Source organism: Lissotriton helveticus, chromosome 2_1 (assembly GCF_964261635.1).
Source record: "Lissotriton helveticus chromosome 2_1, aLisHel1.1, whole genome shotgun sequence".
NCBI classification, from domain to species: Eukaryota; Metazoa; Chordata; class Amphibia; order Caudata; family Salamandridae; genus Lissotriton; species Lissotriton helveticus.
This window is the reverse complement of record NC_136059.1, coordinates 1,372,179,560-1,372,196,339: the sequence shown is the minus strand read 5'-3', so window position 1 is coordinate 1,372,196,339 and position 16,780 is coordinate 1,372,179,560. Positions and strand designations below refer to the sequence as shown.

Sequence of the window (16,780 nt, the reverse complement as noted above, 5' to 3'; positions counted from 1 at the left end):
CCGGGCTCGGATGTAGTTCCAGCGCTCCGTGTTGGAACCGATTAACCGTCGACGCGCAATCTTCGTCGGCATCAAGAAACTACTCTACAAGGCGTTTTCCAGTCGACATAACTCTTCGACTCCAAGGACGTCCATTCCGGTCGTCGAATACGGCCTTCGGGCCCAACTAGGCCTCGACTCCAGCTAATGGAAAGGACGCCATTTAAAAGGTGTCCTCAATGTTGGTCCAAGTTTCCCCACACCGACCTCCACGAGGTCTGTAACCTCTGCCTCTCTCCGGAGCACGAGGCCAAGCACTGTTCAGCCTGTGACTCTTTCCGCTCCAAAAAGACTATCAGGGACCGGAGAGCCAGGCGCACAATGGCTCAAAGATCTCCGGCTCCGGTTCCAGACGACATTTTCCAAGCAGGCGTCGACGTCCCAGAAGAACACAACGTCGACAGCGAATCGGAGGCAGAAGATTCAGATGTCGAGGACCTGACTCCAGCGCAGCGGGTCGTAAGTAAGATCGTCGACCCCCACACTTCCTCGACGCCCACAAAAAAGGCTACGGTCACAACCCCGCCCTCAGGCTCGGGTACCTACCGAGACAATACTTACACAGCCCCACCTTCGGGCTCGGCCAAGAAGTCAATAAGGCCTTCGGGAGACTCTGGCTCGAGTCGACCCCCGCTCGGTGCCGGCACACAATTACCGGCACCGAAAAAAACAGCTACTTCCGCACCGAAGCCATCTGCGCCAAAACACCCAGTTCCCTCGGCACCCAAGCCAACTTCGGAGCAACCGAAAGCTTCCGGCACCAAAAAACCACCGGAGCCGAAACACACATCGGAGCCAAAAAAAGTGTCGGACTCGAAAAAACACCCGGAACCGAAAAAGACACCGGCTTCCCCCGTGAAAGATAAAAGGTCAAAAGAAGCCATACCGGCGCCGAAACGTCCTTCCACGCCGACAGGCCATACTCCTGTATGTATTTGCTTTTAGAATAAAGATCACTCGGTTTTAAATATAAGTCTGTCCTGAAGAAGGTGTATTAACAACATTACACACCGAAACGCGCCGACAAAGGACTGTCTTCAATCAAAAAAAATTTTTTTTTAAATGTATATGTATGATTTTGAATCTGTATATGAATTGTTTTAATTTAAGGAAAATTAGATTAGGTTTGGTCATTTGTATTAGAATAGGATCAATCTAGAGTACATGTTCATTAGAAATTCTAAAATTATGTAAGTGATCAAATGTTTTTAACTTTAAATTTTACTAAATAAAAAATCTTTGAGAGATATAAATAATTTTTGTGCATGTGTAAAAATAATTATCTGAGTCATATATGAAGACCATTTAAGATAGATTGGTGTGTAGACCTGTTGGCTACAAGGTGAAAGTTAAGTCCCAACACTATTAAAGCAAAACAAATGTCTAATCTCGTTGGTCATAAAAGCAAAGCAAAATCTGAACACAAGTGAAGTGATACTAGTGTGTAGGCTTTTGGCCACAAACAGAAATCAGTAACACAGAAAGGAATCTCTTTTTTATAACATACTCCTGAAAGAGACTTGTTTGCTCCAGATCCAAAGCAAAAGACTCTTGTTAAAGACCCAAAGACTGGTCGATTGAAACTATCAAAGAAACGACCACCAGAGGCGCCTGCACCAGCTCCAGCCCCAAAGAGGAAAAAGGACATGGCTACCTCACCTATGCATGTACCTCACCCAGCTCCTGCACCCACTCCTCCACCCCATATTTCACCACCTCTCTCCCCTGTACCATCTAGCACACATGGGGATAATGGGGATGATGAATCAGACACAGGGGCTGATCCTCAAGAGCCAGTTGATCCCCCAGACTCGCCAGACCCATGGGTAGATTACAATACACCGGACGTCCCAGACGTCCCACAAGACGATATATACCCGTCTAGGCCTTCACCACCAGAAGACACCATGGGGTTCAACCAGTTACTAATCAGAGCAGCACAATACCATGGGGTAGACATGCACTCAGATGCAGTAGAGGAAGACTTCCTCCTGGACACATTTGACACTGCACAACGGTCTTCAACAATTTTGCCAATGCTCAAAGGGGTGGTTAAACATGCCCCTGAGGTTTTTAAAGAACCTGTCAGGACTAGAGTCATAAACCCAAGAGTGAAAAAATGTACAAAGCTGCACCATCTGACCCAGCATACATAAAGGGACCAGTTCCCTTCGACTCTCTAGTCGTATCCAACGCACGAAAGAGGGCTAACTCTCAGACATCAGGAGAAGCTCCCCCACCTGACAAGGAGTCTAAACTCCTTGATGCGTCAGGGAAAAGAACAGCCTTACAAGCAGCAAACATGTGGCGCATTGCTAACACGCAAGCTTTACTAGCCAGATACGATAGAGCACACTATGATGAGCTCGAGGACATAATACAACATCTCCCTGATCAATTTCAGGATAGATTTAGTGAGCTAATTCAAGAAGGCAAAAATATTACTAACACATCTATCCGCTGCGCACAAGACGCAGCAGACACAGCCTCAAGAGCAGTCAATACTAGCATCCTGCTGCGCAGGCATGCTTGGCTGCGTATATCAAGTTTTAAGCCAGAAGTCCAAAGTGCCATACTCAATAGGCCATTCGATGAGCAACACTTATTTGGCCCTGAGGTAGATGTCTCACTTGAAAAAACGGACACAGCAGTCTATGGGAGCACTGCTTTCGCAGGCTCCCAGACATTCTTTTTGTCGCTCCACATATAGAGGTGCGAGCAGAGGGTACTCATCAGATACACCATCCACAGGTTATAAAAGCCCCACTCCGTCTACCTACGGTAAGGGCTATCAAAGGGGAGGTTACCGTGGTAACAACAACAAAGGCAGAGGAAAGAATAACAACTCCCGCTCTGCCTCCACTCCTGCCCAATGACTCCCCTTCCCCTGCCCCATTCCACTCCTGTCGGGGGAAGGATACAACAACACCTGTCCGCCTGGGAGGACATCACATCAGACAGGTGGGTGCTTCAAATAATTCAGTCAGGTTACTGCCTAGAACGAACATCTACCCCCCCAAACATACCACCCAAACAGCGTCCAATGTCACAAGATCATTTAACGCTGCTCAGACAAGAAGTACTTTCTCTACTGCAGAAAAATGCAATAGAGATAGTTCCAGAACATCAACGGAACAAGGGAGTATATTCCCTGTACTTTTTTATTCCAAAGTAGGACGGATCTCTGAGACCCATTCTAGACCTCAGACCTCTCAACGCTTACATACAATCAGATCACTTCCATATGGTCACACTTCAGCAAGTCCTCCCACTCCTGTTACAGGACGATTTTCTGGTCATACTAGATCTCAAAGACGCCTACTTTCACATCCCAATTCATCAGGCGCACAAAAAGTATCTAAGATTTGTGCTGGAAGGACAGCACTACCAGTTCAAGGTACTCCCATTCTGAGTAACCACAGCGCCAAGAGTGTTCACCAAAAGTCTAGCAGTGGTGGCAGCACACCTAAGAAGACAGCACATACACGTCTTCCCATATCTAGACGACTGGCTCATAAAGGCACAGTCATGCAACCAATGTGTAGAACACGCTCACAATACAATACTGTTACTTCACAACTTAGGCTTCACAGTAAATTACACCAAGTCACCGTCTTACACACAACAGTACCTAGGAGCTACAATCAATACTCAACTAGCACAAGCTTATCCCTCTCCAGCAAGGATAACAAGTGTGCAAACGCTCCTAACAAAGTTCAAATCACAACACTCTCTTCCAGCTCGAGTGTTTATGCAACTCATAGTGATGATGGCATCTTGCATATTCATAGTACCTCATGCAAGACTGCAAATGCGTCCGCTTCAAGAATGTCTAGCACGTCAATGGAACCAGGCTCAGGGTCAGTTAACAGACCTGGTGTTGGTAGACAGTCGGACTCATCGCTCTCTGCAATGGTGGAACACAAAAAACCTATCAAAGGGCCGACTGTTCCTAGAGCCAGTTCCAAGACTCATCGCTCTCCGGCTGGGGAGCCCACTTACTGCATCACACCACGCAGGGAAAGTGGACACCAATGCAAAAACTACTCCACATCAACCATCTAGAGCTATTAGCTGTGTTTCTAGGTCTAAAAGCATTCCAAAGACAAGTGGTAAACAAGACTGTTTTAGTCCGCATAGAGAATATGACAGCCATGTATTACGTAAACAAACAGGGAGGGACACACTCTCTGCAGCTCTCTCAACTAGCTCAGCAGATATGGAGGTGGGCTATACCTCAGAACATCTTTCTAATAGCGCAACACGTGCCAGGGGTTCAAAACACCATGGCAGATCTGTTAAGTCGGCAGACCCAGCAGATGCACGAATGGGAACTTCATCCACAAGTTCTTCATCCGTTTTTTCAGATGTGGGGTCAACCTCAGATAGACCTCTCCGCCACCCACGACAACGCAAAATGCCCACACTTCGCCGCCAGATACCCACACCCATTAGCCAAAGGCAATGCAATATGGATGAACTGGTCAGGACTATTTGCGTACGCTTTTCCTCCTCTACCAATGATTCCTTTACTAGTACGCAAGATGCAGCAACACTCGCTAACGCTCATACTAGTAGCTCCAACGTGGACTAGACAACCATGGTACACCACACTGCTGCAGCTATCTGTGGTACCACACCAAAAACTAAACCTATCTCCACATCTTTTAACCCAGACCCGTGGAGAGATCAGGCACCCGGACCCAGCTCAGCTCAACCTTGCGATCTGGCTCCTGAAGTCATAGAGTTCGGCTATCTTAAACTCCCTCAAGAATGTATGAATATTGGGGGCGTGGCCAAGACTGCAATGTGATCGGACGTGCCACGGGCGAGCTCTGTCGCCCCGTTGCCTGCATTAGCCTATTATAGCGACATTCGGGGGCTACTGAAAGGAGTACCTGCACAGCTGCTGGTGTCTGGAGCGTGGGGCGGCCACTGGCGAGGCAGACCCGGCGAGGGAGGCAGGGGAGCACAGGAGGGCTTGGACGTCTTATCGCCGGGGGGCCCGCCCGCCATCTTGGTCCTGTGACGGGGGACCGGCGCCTGGGTGACTGCGCCTCTGCGGATGCCCTATCCCCTGGCGGAGGCTGGGGACCGTGGACTGTGCTGCCCCACCCCGCGGGGTGCCCTCCGGTTGCCGGGCTTGAGCCCGTGGATGCCTGGGAGCCGACCTGCAGCCTCCTCGCGGAGCGCGCTCCGGCTTTGCGTGAGGCCGAAGATGGCGCCGCCCCGTCGTTGCAGCCTAGCCTGACGCCGAGGGCTGCACTGGACCCCCCAAACCAGCGAGAGCCTCCTGCGAGACTGCGGGGAGGAGAGGAGCGCCCGGCCACCACCTCCACTCGTCCCTGGGATGAGAGTCCCTGGAGTGAGCTGCTGCGGAGGGCTGGAGCCGGCCAGGATTTGCCTGACTTCAAGATGGCGGCGGTCCCCGAGCCCCGCGGTGGTCTGCAGCGGCGCAACTAGCGCTTGAGACGCCCCTCCGGCCCATCCTGCACGAGGAGGGGGGCCCATTGGATCTGCCCAGGCGACCCAGTTGGGGGTGACAGGGGACCGGCAGACGCGGAGGCCGGTGTGCCCAGCGAACTTTCCCGCGCTAGAGCTCCCCCACCCCCTACCTGCGGACTAGAGCGCCACCGCTGCCCGGCGCTGCTGGACTGCGGCGGGGGCCGCTGCCCACGCCGCCTGCCGTCCTGAGCCTCCTGGACTGGGCCCTGCCTGGCATCTGGGTCCCTGCGGCCGCTGTGACCACAGGCATCTGCGCCCCCGGGGTTGGACCGGCCGGACTGGAGCGGGGGAACAGAGCTGCGGCAGACCTGTGAGTACCCCTGCGCTGACTGTGGGGCCCCGGGGTGACCAGCGCCACTCCCAGAGGGCGACGCCATTCCCCGAGGGACGAGAGGAGTGACACCCGGAGCCTGAGGGGGGGGCTGGCCTGTGCGGCCTGCTGGTGGCGACAGGAGGACCCAGTTCTACACCCCTCCTTAGGGACAGAGCGAGCTTGCATGTGGGGGAGTGCTTGGGTGGAGAGTAGAGGACTGGTGGCGCTCCGCACTATCCCCACACCCCGGCGACGCCATCGAGGAGCCGTGCCCGCAACGAGGGACATTACGCTCCGGGTGGACGATGACCCGAGGCAGAGGAGGGAGCAGGGCGGACCCGGCGACGACATCCAAGGGCACGTCGGTGGTTGCCATGTGGGGCAAAGCAGGGGCGTCGGCCCTAAACGAAGAAACGCCGCCGCCTGTCACCGACTCTCCCCCGGTGACCCAGGCCTTCATGTCCTCTTTTATGGCAGACTTAAAATCCGAGATAGGGTCCCTGCGGGCGGAGGTGCATACCTGCGTCAAAGAAATGCGCAAAGACGTCACAGAACTGGGAGACAGGGTCGATGGCCTTGAAAAAATTGTCGACACGCGCACTGAGGATGTTGAGCAGTTGTGGCAGAGGGTGGCGGCCCTGGAGGAGCAAAACATCGAGCTCCAGATCAAACAGGAGGACCTTGAGAATAGGGGGCGCCGCAACAACCTCCGAATCCGTGGCGTACCACTCGGAAAGGAAGGGACTGACATCATGGCCTACACGGCTCAGCTCCTGCACGAGGTGCGAGGCGGAGAGGGGGCCTCCCTACCAATTCTGGACCGCGCACATCGAGTCTTCAGCGCAGGAGGCAAGACGGGCCTTCTCCCGGATATAATTACCCGAGTGCACTACTTCACGGAGAAGGAGGCTATAATGAAAGCGGCAAGAGACAAGCAGGACCTACAATTCGGAGGGCATAAGATCCAAATCTACCAAGATCTGGCACCCAACACGCTGCATAGAAGGAGAGTCTTCCGCCCTGTGACGGAAAAACTACGGGCTCTCGACATCCCCTATCAGTGGGGGCACCCCTTCGCCCTAATCTTTCGCTGGGGTGACAAGCGCAGAACACTCCGCTCCTACAATGAGGCGGCGCAACTGATTGGACTCTCGGAATCCCCCGAACATAGCCCGACCCACCCCAGGCGGCAGGAGAGACCCCCGGCTCGACCGGAATGGACCACGGTGACCCGGCGTCGCCGGTCGACCCCGAAGGACGACCTCTCCACATCCCAGGCCAAGCAAGACATCATAGACCACATTCGCTCCCTTGAGAGCGACCGCGAGGAGCGCCCCACGAAACCTCATACGCCGTGACCCCCGATTGGCCAGTCTCCACGCCTAGATGACCACCGATCGCCGAGGGGACTGCCACTACAAACACCTGTGCGGGAATGGGAACCTCTGCGACCGTACGCTCACTGATGGGCGTTATGGCCCCACCTACACTCCTGCAGTTTGCACGAACTCCGGCAGCAAGGGGGAAGCGCATGCTTAGCCCTACAACCTGCCGACTCTCTACAGGGGGACAACTGGACAGTAGTTGCGGCTCGGACGGGCTGATGATGCCATGGTCAGCTGTTGGGCCCCTTGGGGTGATCGAGAGGATACGTCCTGGCGGCCTTTTGCTACGGGAACTTGCCCCCGTCGATGGACCCAGGTACTCCTGTAGAAGCTATTAAGCCTTCCCCGTTCTTGAGATGCATTGGACTCACTTCCCCCGAATTCGCCCTGGGCAGCGGGGCAGGCGGGCTCCGTGGCTACTGGGACCTATATTCTCAACAGATCCCCCCCCATTCTGTCCCGTAGGAAGTGACATTCCTGAGACCATCCAAACCCTCGGGTAGAGGATGTCCGGAACATGGGACATTGTGCTAGGCCCCTGTTGGCCCGTCGTGGTTCCTTACTCTCTCTGTTCTCTTTGTTTTCCCACTCTATCTACTTCTCCTACTTTTCTCCCGAGCTGTCCCTATGTTATCCCCCCTTTTGCCCTCGGGTGGGGTGGCAGTCCCGAGGCTCTTGCGGATACACACATGGAACTGCAGCAGTGGTGGCAGAGGGAGGTGATTATTCCCACTCCTGCGGGGTGGAGGGTGCTGGGTGATAAAGCGGCAACATCCCCCCTAGTGTTATGGCGGTGACTGCTCCCAGGCCCCTAAAGATCCTATCGCTCAATGTCAAGGGGCTGAACTCCCCCAACAAAAGGAACCAGATATGGCGCTACCTTCTCCATCACTCCCCCGACATCATATTTTTACAGGAGACGCATCTCCTACGGGGGGACACTAAGCGCATGGCACATCCTAGATACCCCACACAATTCTGGGCGTCGGCTGACACCAAGACGGCGGGGGTGGCAATCCTGTGTGGAGCGGGCTGTAGACAGGGGCCCACCGAACCATACAAGAGCAGTGATGGGCGCTTCCTCCGGGTTGCGGTGCAGATGGGGGGGATACAGTACACCCTAGGTAATGTATACGCACCCAACCAGTCGCAGGACAAATATCTCCAGTCACTCCTGAGGGCCCACTTCAAGTCTGAGGAACCGCGTACAATCCTGGGTGGAGATTTTAACCTAGTGTGGGACCCAGATACCGCAGCGTCCCGCAGCAGGAAAATGCCTATAAATTGCTCACCCAATGGTACTACACTCCGCTGCGCCTTAGCAAAATGTTTCCTAGAGTCTCGCCGATGTGCTGGAGATGTAGCTCTGCGACTGGTGACTGTGTGCATATATGGTGGGCGTGTCCAACTTTGACAATCTTTTGGAAGGAGGTACTTAGCCATATCAGAGGGGTGCTGGGTTTCCCCTTACCTGAAGAAGTATCCACAATACTACTCGGCATTCACCCTAGCACACTTAAGGCACTCACCCGCAGCGACTGGGTACTCGCACTCCACATGCTAGGTGCGGCTAAGCAACTCATAGCCCTTTATTGGAAACGTACTGAAGCGCCGCCCATAGCATCCTGGTTTGTACGCCTTTGGCAGGTACTCTCACTGGAACTGCTCACGGCTAGGCTACAGCTGAGAGACACACGCTTTACAACAGTTTGGAAACCCCTAGTGCGATACCTTTGTTCGATACAACATGCACGATACATGCCCCCTAGACTCCGCACGCTACGCCTCTTTGAGGACGCTATTGCCCCTGTGGATCCTGCCCGGCTGTGTCCTTGAGTGTTAGGCACACTACGGGGTCCCGCGCTGCAGCGCATGCCCCCCCCACTTTGCCCCCAGACACGCCACCCACAGCCACTATCCCTATCCCTTCCCCTCTCTCTACTCCCTGACCTCAGATTCTCTTGCTCCGTCTTCTTTCTTTCTTCCTACTTGCCACTCTGGCCTTCGTCTCGCTCTGAGACAGTTGTGCCCTGTTGGGCTGTTTACTACAGTTGGGCTAGTTGCCTGCTACCTACCTCCCATGCATAACGGGCGTATGCCTGCGTGTGCTGAGCTTTTGTTTACTCCTCCATACGCCTCGCGGCCGGCTCTCTTGAGAGAGTTGTAGGCACGCCGCTGTGTTAAGGCTTTGAGCCGCCTCCAGTTGATACGCAAGCATAAGAACTATTGCAAACGCGGCCGGCCTCTACGAGAGGTTGTAGGCTTAACGCTGTGTTACAGATAAATAAATGTGGCCTGTATGGGCCTGAACATAAGAATGTATGAATATTATCAAGGATGCAAGGCGTCCCACCACCAGAGCATGTTATGCTGCTAAGTGGAAACGCTTTGTTATATACTGCCAAACAAACAAATTGAATCCATTGGATGTATCCATTCAACACATTATAGGCTACCTACTACATCTTCAAAAGTGTAATTTAGCCTACACATCTATCAGGTTGCACCTAGCTGCCATTGCAGCTTACTTACAAAACAGACAGCACCTGCCTCTTTTCAGAGTACCAGCCATTAAAGCTTTTATGGAGGGTCTCAAAAGAATATTTCCTTCTAAGAATGCTACCTTCGCCAGTGTGGAACTTAAACATAGTACTCACACACCTCGTGGGACCTCCATTTGAACCCTTACACACATGCGAATTGCAATTTCTCACATGGAAGTGGCTTTCCTAGTAGCCATTACTTCCTTAAGAAGAGTTAGTGAAATGCAAGCATTTACTATCCAGGAACATTTTCTGCAAATGCATCACAATAAGGTGGTTCTTCGTACAAACCCTAAATTCCTACCAAAGGTAATTTCACCGTTCCATCTAAACCAATCTGTGGAACTGCCAGTTTTCTTCTCGCAGCCACAAACAGACGCAGAAAGAGTTCTGCACACCTTAGATGTCAAAAGAGCGTTACTATATTACATAGAGAGAACACAAAGCTTCAGGAAAACAAACCAGCTTTTTGTATCCTTTTCACCACCACATAAAGGCAACCCAATATCAAAAGCGGGTATTGCCAGGTGGATCGTTAAGTGTATCCAAGTATGTTATCAGAAAGCTAAGCGTACACTGACAGTTCCTCCAAGAGCCCATTCAACAAGAAAAATAGGGGCTTCCATGGCATTCCTAGGGAACATTCCCTAAGAAGACATCTACAAAGCAGCTACATGGCTTACACCGCACACATTCACAAAACACTATTGTGTAGATGTGCAAACAAAACAACAACCTACTGTAGGCCAAGCTGTACTTAAAACACTGTTTCAAACAACTGCAACAGATAGAGGTGGTCGCCGCTTGTGTGGGTACTGCTATATAATCTATGCACAGTGTGCAATCTGCAGCTCATATGCCTCTAACGGAAAATGCTACTTACCAGTATGCATCTGTTCTTAACATGTAGAGCTGCAGAGTTGCACACGACCACCCGTCTCCCCGGCTACTTTTATCTGTTCCAGTGTTATTAGCATTAGATACAAACACACGTGGTCATCACTATCTCTTTGCTCCATCACTTCCCTAATGGCGAAAAATAATCTGGGGATGGAGCCGATGCAGGGGCGTAGCTAGAGCTTGTGGCGCCCGGGGCTATCCCTCAGATTGCCGCCCCCCTTGCTAGGGAAAAAAGACGGCGAGCACTTGAAAAAGGTCCGAGAGACGCGTCGTATCGCTGCTAATAGTTACCTCGATCATGCACGTTATATGCACATACATGACACAGTCTAAGACTACACAGTTGAATACACCGGTGACCGGCAGTGCAAAGGAGAACACACACACACTGCATGATCTATCTGGGGACTCAGAAAAACTGCCTAAAACTGCAAGGAGTGCATACCACATATCAGCCCTACATGAAGTTAGAATTTTTGAAATCCTGTTTATGCTGCTAAAGTTTTGAGAAATTTCAATGTTATGCTGTCTGAAAAATTTCCCAAGATAAGTTTGTCTTTGCCTTCCTTACAAGTTTGCATTAAATTCTGCTATGTGCTGTAGCTCCTGGAACCACACTTATTGGAGTTTTGGAATGAAACCCATGTTCCCTTCATAAATGCTTTCAGGCCAAACCTACTGATATCTATCAGGGGAAACCCGGAAGATGGCATTTAGGTGCAGTAAGCAGCAAGATCTGGACATTGACCCTCATTACTGGGGAATAACCACTTGTAATGAAGTGTATAGCAACAACAAAAAAACAACAAAACAAAAATAAATTCAAAATACTTCCCTTCTCCCTCCACTAGCCTTTTTCAATCCAAATAACAGACTAACATGTCCACTACTCAAATAAATTTCCTATTTCTCTATACTAGTTCACCACTAATCCTTTATGGGTTCCGGAGTAGCATGCTACTCATCAAAAAAGCACATTAACACCTCAACAGGGGTAGCAAGCGCAATATAAATGCAAACCTTTTTACCTCTTCTACCCCTTCGGTATCCTTCTTAATCCAAATAATTGAATAACATATCCACCACTCCAATTATTAAAAATGACTTGCATATTTCATTATACTAATTGCGTCTGTGAGCTCTGCCCCCCGTGGTCTATCCCACCCTACAGTGTGAAATGACCAAACATAAGTAGGAAAGGAAAAAAAGTGAAAAACGATTGGCAGTGCCTCACGGGAGTAACACCATGGGAGTCTGCAGACTGGTACTCGCCTGCATCCTCAGGTTCTCATCATCAGCGACTGCCAACCGTTGACAAAAATTGTGATAAAGTAAGAAAAAGAAAGACACAGTGCTAAGTGCCTAAGTCTCCATACTTCCACTATCATTCTCAATCCACATAATCTGACTAACATATTCACCACTAACCTTACTTTCATATTTTCATTACACTAATTCACCACTATTCCTTTCTGGGTTCCGAAGTAACGTGCCACTCGCCAAAAAAGCGCTTTAACACCCCATCAAGGGTAGCAAGCGCTATATAAGTGCAAACCTTTTTCCTTCTTCTATCCCTCCACTATCCTTCTCAATGCAAATAACTGACTAACATCTACACCACTCAAATTTCTTTCAAATTTTCACTATACTAATTCACCACTAATCATTTATGGGTTCCGGAGAAGCGTGCCACTCGCTGAAAAAGCGCTTCAATGACTCGTTATGGGTAGTGAGTGCTATATAAAGCAATTACAATACAATACAAAAAATAATTGCAAAAGTGCCATCAACATCCTCAAGCAACCAGACAAGGGGAAACCATGCAACCAAATTTAAACCCATTCTTCCAAACTCCTGACCTCCACAAAGAACGTAGGTCCATATCGGTGCGTCAAAGGCAATATTTGAAGCTACATGAAATCAACCACATCTGCCCCACATTCTGGGTTAAACTAGACTTTAGGTTAAAGTTGTTAGATATATGAGGTCCTGCACCTCAGCCTCCTCTTAGATATGTTGCAACTTTGTTCCAAACCACAGAGAGCAAATGCTGATTATGCAAGAAAACAGAAGCCAAGGGGTTCATAGGAGGAGCCCGAAACAATTGAAAGGATATCAGCAAATAATAGCAAAAATCCTCATGTGTGCATGGGAAGCAGTTAGAAACACATGAGAAAATGACTTAAACCCCATTATTATTCACAGAACAATATGGACCTCACAGAACTCCCCAGTGCCCAGTTGGCAATGTTCTTCTGTGCTGTAGTGTGACATTGTATCTGAGGTTGAGGCAGGCTGAATTAAGGTAAGAAGCCATGGCAGGAGTAGAGTTTTAGCTTCTCATGGGGGCTGGGCTTATCAGTGAGACTGAGTGGAGGCCCAATTTGGTTAAAACCGAGTAGAGACCAATGCCCCTATGTCCAGAACTAGACTAGACCTTTTTTTCTTTGAATTGTTCTTCTTGAAATCACTGCAGAGATGCAGGCTTCAAAACTGGTCACGGATCATAATACTTGCTAGTGGTACAGTTTAAGTGCAACAAAGCATTATGGGAAAGGAGGGACGCAGTACTTCACATCTTCAAGTGACCCTTTGACATCAGTGACACCTTCATTAAGTCCTGCTTTGTGACAAACAGCACTTTGCTTTCTGGTGTTTTAGGATCCACAGAAGCAAAGTGGTCTTGGCTCAAAAGCCAAGATTGGAAGGCGTCACTTATGACAATGGGTGGTTAACACGCTTACTACTTTAATAGGATTAGCAGGATAGGTTGCCATCTTACAGATTCTTCCACCAATAGCAGGCACATGATCAAATAAAAAAATCCTGAGACGGAAGCACCGTTTCTGCTCCACTGCACCACTTGCCAACAGACTTAATTAAGATCATTGAGAATTCATGATGTGATTGTGCACCCAGACCAAAGGGTACTCCCCACCCCCCAAGCTCTCTTCAAACGGAATACATCTGCATGGGCAAGTTCTCTGGCTGTGATTTGTAACTTTTTTTAATCTTGAAATGCGCCGTTGACTTTTCTAACTGGGATATTTTTTTTAGGCGGAAATGCAATGTTGTTTTCACACCGCTTATTAAATTTGGTAAATATGTTGGATGCACGCTTTTTACATGTTTTTACTTTTCATTAACTAATAAACTATTACTAGTCACTTGAACTGTTCATAGACATGACTGGATAACATGGATGTGCTGTCCTGGGGCTCTGGAAAAAACACACAGAGACACACACACACACCACACACACACACAGACACACACAGACACATACCACACACAGACACACACAGAGACACACAGACACGCACACACACACACACACACAGACACACCACACCCAGACACACAAAACACACACAGACACATCACACACACAACACAGACACACACAAACACACACCACACATTCACACACTCATGTGGAAGCCCTATTGTACAGGGTTTCTAATAACTTTGCACTGAACTAATGTTATACATGAGTAAGACATTTTAGAAAGATGATTCTGCATGTCCTGCTGCAATCATTTGAAGGGAGAAGACAACACAATGCTACACCATACATGTATCGGAGATGTGGGACACGGACACCCCACTCCCCACAGACGCCACCCCTTTCCAGTTATCAGAAAATCTGGAAATCCTTGGACAAGAGTCTTGCTGTTTTTGCACGTTATGTGAGACTTAAAGTATATGTTGACCCTTTTCATGTGTTAAACATTGTTACAATTTTATAGTAGATTATTTTGTTGTGAGGCGTAGTTGTGTTTATCTTTGATAGGATCAACTTACAGCACAGGTATTTAATTGTGGCCTTTAAACCTTGAACATAGTTCATTAATGTGAATCATGTTTTTTGTGTGTGAATATCCTTTAGCAATCTGTTTCTCGTTGGTAGGTTATCATAAATTGGGAGCTGGCTGAGCTTGGAGAAAGAGAAAAGGCAATGCTGAATTTCGCTCTCCTGATCACTCGCTGTGAGAATATAACCGAGGAGCACTTTAAGAAGTTGGAGCAGCATGGCTTCGACCGTGAAGACGCCTGGGACATAGCCATGGTTTCTGCCTTTTTTGCTTTGTCAAACCGTATTGCTCACTTAACTGACATGCGTCCTAACACAGAGTTCTACAGTCTGGGTAGAGTGCCCCGAGAAAAGGAAAAATCCGGGGCCTCTTAAAACTTAAAAAATAAAGCAGTATTTTGTGGAACATAACATTTTGGATCTATAAGGATAACAGCTTTTCCCCCTGACCGCGAGATACTTTCTACAAAAGTTCATTTAGTTTATAGATCAATAATATACTGGCCTTTGTCATATTGTTTTTGTGACTCAATCAAGTGTAGCTTGTGCAAGTAACCTTACGTCTTATCATACATAGTTCTGCTGTTGGACCTGTGCAGGGTCATTACTATTTTACCCGTCATACTGCGGGAGGCAAGGATTGTGAAGGTAGACTGACTGCAGAAGGGCAGGTGATAGATAATTTCTTATGTTTGGTAGAATTCTGAGGCTTTGTGAGGCACTCTTAGTAACTTTGAAATTAGGCAATAGATATATATGGTCCATGGTTTGCTTCCTGAACCCGTTTTTGAATAGCATGAAGCTATTTAAGATACTAATTTCTCACTTGCTGTAAAATCAAGATTGAATATGATTGAATGACGTTGTAATCATGCAAACGAACTGCAGAATGGTCATAGACTACCTCTCATAACCAAAATGGGTGGATATTAATCCTGGCTGCTTTTATTATACTTGCCAGTTCATTTTCATTATCTATAGCACTTAAGTAAATCAGGTTGTTTTTGTACTCGACAAGACAAATTGGTTTCTCTTGTAAGTTAAACGATTAAAAATCAGCATGTGTTTTTAATATTTTTGTTTCGAAGCAGGGCACTCAGATAGCCAGGAAAGTTAATATTGTAGGTATTGGAATGTGTTGCGACTATACAATCAAGAATTTGTCTCTTTCAATCTACATGTTGCAAACAAGTGACCATTGGCTCCGGAAAATGTCAATTAATGCTGGATACGTGGTTCAGATGACCAACAGTCCATCTTAAGGGCTTTGTGTTGGGAGCACTATGACATGTGCTGTTTTGGAAACAATTCTGTGCAATCACAAGTCTACATACACAATCACGTCTGTGTTTCCTCACTTTTATTTTTCGTAAACCATGTACTGCAGATTTAACTTTGAAGTGAAAAAGAAAATCGTTTTACACTTTTTGAATAGTTGACCACAAAGCATGATATATCCATTAAGCATGATTGTAATGAGTCTCAGAGTGGATTTGTTGGCAAAATCTGTGGATACCCTCCTGCTCCTGTAGTTCTAATCTGTTACACACATCTTTTATATGGCAGTAATCCTAATCTAATCCTTTTTTTATGTCACTGGTGCATTTTTTTCATAATTGTATTATGTGTGGTGTTTACTCTGTGTGGTAACCCGTACTCGTATCTCACATGCCCAAATAATGAAGGAAATAATGCCTTATATTACTGTTTCCGTATGAGATTCTTGTAAATATGTTTACAATTTAAGTAGAAATATGCTGCAAGATGTTTTAGTAAATCGTACATTTATCTTTTACTTTATACCATCTGAACCTTGTTAATAAATTGCAGGTCAAATATCATCCACTTTTCACTTATGATTTTATTTAACTTGTTTGTTGACCTTAAGAAATTCATGGTTATGAAGGTAATTTTCGAGTTGACTAGGCATTACTGCCCCACTGTAACTGACATTAGTTAACTAATTGTCTCTTGTATCAGATTTCAGTGACTTGCGTGACAAGGAAACACATCCACATTGATGGTCTGCCCTGTTAAAGGCTTAGTATATATGTGGGTAGGGTAGCTTGGAGAATTGTGTTGTGTGTACTCTGCTGTTACCCTCCTTCCTTAGAGGCTGTGTGACCAGTAGGATTCCAACATGATTTTCCACAGTTTACCCAATAAAAAGAGGGAACTCTTTACAATTCTTTGATTATGGGCTGTCCGCCATTACTAATTCTCCTGGGCAATAATAGTATGTTGCACCAGAACTCGGTGTTCAACTAATTGATTTCCCAAA

General features: G+C 48.1%; 1 protein-coding gene across 1 annotated transcript in view; it reads left to right on the top strand.

The window, feature by feature from the left end:
- LOC144818664 (uncharacterized) overlaps positions 1-16,340 on the top strand; it is a 189,568-nt gene extending 173,228 nt beyond the window's left edge. Inside the window, exon 5 of the mRNA XM_078676310.1 lies at positions 14,596-16,340. Coding sequence (XP_078532436.1) covers positions 14,596-14,874 — 279 coding nt within the window. The 3' untranslated portion in view covers positions 14,875-16,340. The remainder of the gene's footprint in view (positions 1-14,595) is intronic.
- Positions 16,341-16,780: the final 440 nt, after the last annotated feature.